Source organism: Myotis davidii, unplaced genomic scaffold, assembly GCF_000327345.1.
Source record: "Myotis davidii unplaced genomic scaffold, ASM32734v1 scaffold378, whole genome shotgun sequence".
NCBI lineage: Eukaryota > Metazoa > Chordata > Mammalia > Chiroptera > Vespertilionidae > Myotis > Myotis davidii.
This window is the reverse complement of record NW_006290631.1, coordinates 1,566,442-1,571,440: the sequence shown is the minus strand read 5'-3', so window position 1 is coordinate 1,571,440 and position 4,999 is coordinate 1,566,442. Positions and strand designations below refer to the sequence as shown.

At 39.2% G+C, this 4,999-nt stretch overlaps 1 protein-coding gene across 1 annotated transcript in view; it reads right to left on the bottom strand.

The window, feature by feature from the left end:
• Window positions 1-4,999, bottom strand: part of DYM (dymeclin) — a 241,462-nt gene that overhangs the window by 67,305 nt on the left and 169,158 nt on the right. The window contains exon 16 of the mRNA XM_006763643.2: window positions 3,620-3,722. Within this exon, the coding sequence (XP_006763706.1) occupies window positions 3,620-3,722 (103 nt within the window). The remainder of the gene's footprint in view (window positions 1-3,619; window positions 3,723-4,999) is intronic.

Sequence of the window (4,999 nt, the reverse complement as noted above, 5' to 3'; positions counted from 1 at the left end):
GTTTTCTGGCCTGTGCATACAATGTTGCGATCCTGCTGGCTGAAGTCTGGCAGTATTTGTTACATAGTTTCTGAAACTGCTGGCTCAGAGGCCTGCAGCCGCAGGCGGGGAATGTTGGAATCCTCTGTCACTGAGGCAAGCAAGCCTCATGTTAGTTTCAAGCTGCCTGGCTGCCGGCCGCCATCTTGGCTGACAGTTAATTTGCATATCTCGCTGATTAGCCAATGAAAAGCGTAGCGGTTGTACGCCAATTACCATGTTTCTCTTTTATTAGTGTAGATATTGAGGTTCTATTGTATATGACTCGAGTTTTGAAAAAAAATGTTGAAAGAGTCTTCTTTAACAATCCTCTGTCCCTTTAGTCACTGAATTAAATTTTATGAAACCCTGATATAAAGACACTGAAGCTTAGCCAAGTCAACTGAACTTCACTTGCTTCCTAAACACCTTCACTGCCCCATCGAGCCTGCAGAGCCAGCCATCACTCTCTGCAGTGGGCACTCTCTCGCCCCACAGAGGACCTGAGTGCAATTAGTGTTTCCCTTAAGCAGCCAGGGCATTTCCTTCTTATCTACAACTTGGTGGAAGGCTTGAGGTTTCCCCTGACACATTCACACAAACATGGTTGTACTAGAGTAATAATACTAATGTTTTTGTAACTGTTATTTGCTTTCTATGTTGTTACTCAATTGGCTTGTGAATTATACAGTATAATGAGAATAAACATTTTCTTAATAAACTCAGAAACCTCTAGGTAGACTCAAAGTACTCTATGTACTACAGTGAGAAGAAAAACACATCCTTGTTTTAAGCACTTATTCAAAATCTGTGCTAATATAGTTTATCCAATCCTGGTGTAGAAAGTATACATCAGGGGACCCACGGCTGCTTTAGACCCTTTCATTTTTCCATTTTATCACCAGGACACAGAATTTTATGCGGTTGTTGGTTGGCAAAGACACTTAAGTAAAATTTCTGGGGAAGAAGAGGGAGGAACATGTTTTATCTCCCAGGTAATGACCAATTTAAAAGAGACTGACAATGAAAACATGGTTTCAAAGGTGTAAAACACTTATTCATAGTGTTTGAGCAATGGGAATGGTGAATAAAAACACACACTGAGTTATCACAAAAGAACACATACGGCAGCGCTTACTTTTAAGGTTGCTGTTTTCTTCAATCACCTTCAGATCAGTGGCAGGAGGAGTGACTCAGCTATCATCACTAGTACTGAATCAGCGGTACCCACCCTCTTTAATTAACTCGGAGGAAAGGCAGCAAATTCAAGTTCATATTAAAATTAGGATTGTTAATGACAGATTCCAAATGGAATTTTCCCAGTATTTCCAGGAAGCAGATGCTTTAAGAAATTCATGTTTACTTAGTGAAAATTTCATGCAAGAAGAAAATAGTCAGTGACTTTAAAAACTGTGATGTTCAATAGGAGAATTCATATGTCTGTTAGAGTTCAACATCCCTTCGTTGTACCATCACCTCCATAATTGGCAAATACTATGAAATATAACCCATTTTCTCAAAGAAATATCATTTTATGGATTCTTATTCGAGGAGAATGCTGCTAGGGCAATCTCAAGAGTGTATACATTTTTTTGTGTGTGGAATAACAACAGAGAAATACTACGTAAATCAAATGATAATTGTACAAAACATTTATAGATGAACCAAATTCAAACTCCTAATAAACACAATCCCACTGCCACTCTGACCTTTATGGGCTTCCAAGCAGCCATTAAGAAGAAACAGTTTTCTTATAACAAGTCACGGCAAGGATAGAAGTAAGTGAGCTATTATACTAATTTTTTAAAAGTTGAGAATATTCAACTAACAGGAAAATCTTAAAAGATAAATGTTTTGTGTGTGAGAGAGAAGTACTTTGGAATTATAATCTTAATACCTTACTGGGATGACAGATCCTATCACATACACACATACACGCACACACACAATAAATAAATAAATGAGAAGAAAAATAGCCCCAGTCAGGCTGTGGCTGCACACAGCTATCTCTGTTTATCAGCGACTGCTATCCGGACTGGGTGCTGTTCCCACAGTCTCCTATCAGCACAACCATTTAGAAATGAAACAAACCACAGGAAACAAGCAAAACAACCCTCTGGCTTTCTGGTATGCATCGCCACTTCAAAATCAGAATCTAAAAATTCAACCCATTAGGTTGTCGTCTGGGGATTCAGAGAGGTCCTATTAGATAGAGCTTGATGAACTACTTCTGTGGTGTATGACAAGATAATTTTTAGCATCCTCCACTACGCCATGTTCCAAAATACAAAAAACGTCACAGGTAGTGGCACTGCCCTATCTGTGAACTCATAATGAATTCTCCTTCCTATTACTATACAACGATTCCATCCTCGCCCTTAAGGACAAGGTCAGGTGGTATCATGTTCTTCATCTTTGAAGTGGAAGAACCAAGGCAGATGTTCCTGCTGTTCTCTGCTGACATGGCTGACAGGACCAGAGCAGCACTTGACCTGGGCAGAGCCAATTAGAGTCTTTTTCCCAGGACTTTGAAGACTCTGGTCAGTGGACACACACAAAGACATGTTATGGCTCAAGAGGTGGAAGAGTGCCGGGGTTCTTGTCCGCATCAAGAAGGGCTCAGGAATCTGGAGAAGGGGCTGTGCGTGGATGACATAGGAATCCAGAGACTATAAAGAGTCCGGAGACAAGATATAATTTTGAAAGGCACTGGGGGTCAGAGGAGCTTAGCTAAAGGAGCTAAGATCTAAGGTCCTAAAGGTCTTAGGTTCTCTCCGTCCCCAGGACCCCATACTTTTTATTAACACAACTTGTCCTGAGGCGAGGCAGAGATACACACTTCAAAGGGCCAGGGTGTGGTACAGAGTCCATTGTCAGAATGGGGGAATAGCCTACGGCTGTTCAGGTGTTTGGCCAGTAGGAGGCAATAACACGTAGATTAAGATGCCTTTTAGCTGTCTGGCAGCAGCAATCAGTTTCCTATTCAGGTTTGGGGAAATGCCTTTAGCCATTCCCAACGGGTGACTACATGTGTGACTCAACTCCGTTGAGTCCCCAAGTCTCATCAACCTTTTGATGAAACTCTTGAAATTATGACAAGCTGGAATTGGTCTCCGGCAGAAGAGGAAGGGTTGGGGTTGCTATTTCAGTCAGCAAATGGAGAACTAGCCTGGAGTGAGCAGAAGAATAAAAGTTGAAGCAAAAAGCAGCAGAGAACAGAAACGAAATGACCGCAGAAAGACAGTATATTCTTGAATCCAACAGCTTTTCAGGTTCCCGTTCTCTATGACATCCATGTTTAGTGAGAAACCTTTGCATACTTCCTATAAAAACCCTCCTTTTATTTTCTGTAATTCATTTGAGAGGGTTTCTTGATTAAGGTAATAAGAGTTCTAATTATGAAAAACCATTGGTTTAGGTTGACTTTCCTCAACCGTTTGTTAGTAATCATTAAATTGTTTCCCTTGACTTAAGATGCCGCTCCTTTATTTGTATATTCGAGATTTCACAGGCAGATCTTGAGAAGAGAGAGGTCCTGTTATTTATACATTTAGCAATGAAAGGAAAGCTTTTTATTGACAAAGTAAAGGTAACTACTTACATAATCTGGTAGAGGAACATCATTGGAACTTAGCGAGCCTCTCAAGGACTGTGTAGCTTGTTCCAGAACTTTGTTGTGTTTTTTAGACAGCAAGGAGAACAAACTGAAAAAAATAAAACAGAGACTCCAATTATATTAAAACAACCAAGTATCTCCTTTGCTAGGTCTTACATGGAATTATATAGTTGCACAGAATGTCAATCATTCTAAAACACACTTGTAAGGATTCTTTTTTTATGCTTATATTAATAGTAGGATTAACAATACTATTGATAGAACAAAAATTAAGTGAGAAGAATGTTTATAAGGGTTCTAAAGTATAAAAAAATTGACAAGTTAAAATTATATTTCAAACATGGAAGAAATTTTCAAAAGATTACTATAGTGGGGAAAACAGTAGACAAACATTTAGAAAATCTGGGTTATGAAATGACTCTATGAGTAACTCAGTATAATTTATTACAAGTCACATGAGCCTGTTTTATCTCAATTTCCTCATCTTTCAATTAACTGTTGGATTAGATTATTTCTTTAATATAATAGAGTCTATGGTTTAATTTTATAGCTTTATATTTTTATTTCTCAAAAAGAATAACCTTAAATATAACATTATAAGATTTCTGCCTCTGACAATGATGAACTACCTGGTACTGAATAACTCTCTTGTTGTAAACAACTAAGAAACTGGACAACATATATGAAACAACTGTTTTCAGATGTTGTACAACATCTGAAGTGCAAGATTCTGACCCTAAAAGAAGAGCGACCTATATATGGTGAGTTTCTGCCTAGAGGAACATTCCAGACTGTAGTTCAGAATAATGGGACCCAAATAGTACACTCAATAATATTGTGCTGAGCTGATAAGACAGATGTATGAAATTGAGGCTGCTGCGGCAGCTGGAATTTGCAGGGCAGATTATTGGATGGGAGAGAAATACAAGAGAAAGGTCCAGAAATCTGCCAAAGGCTCTTCCTTAGTGTTTGGCTAAATACTAAGCTGTATAGTACAGAGAAAACCCCCCACAAGGTGTGGCGGTTAAACAACTACCCAGGAACTGAAACCTGCACAGAGATTTTTGGAAGTCCCAAAAGGCTGAGGGATACTCGAGTTCCCACCAGCCAGAGTGGATAAAACTAACTGAACATGGGCAGTCAGTTGAATCCTCAGAAAGACCATACTTTAGAAGCAGAGTACCGGCTGTATAAGTACCGGCTTATTTGCCGGCGTATAAGACGACTGGGCGTATAAGACGACCCCCTAACATTTCCACTCAAAATACAGAGTTTGTCATATACTCGCCGTATAAGACTACCCCCTCTTCCGCACACCTTCCACACACCAAATAAAAGGTAAAACAATCATTTATTTGATTTTAA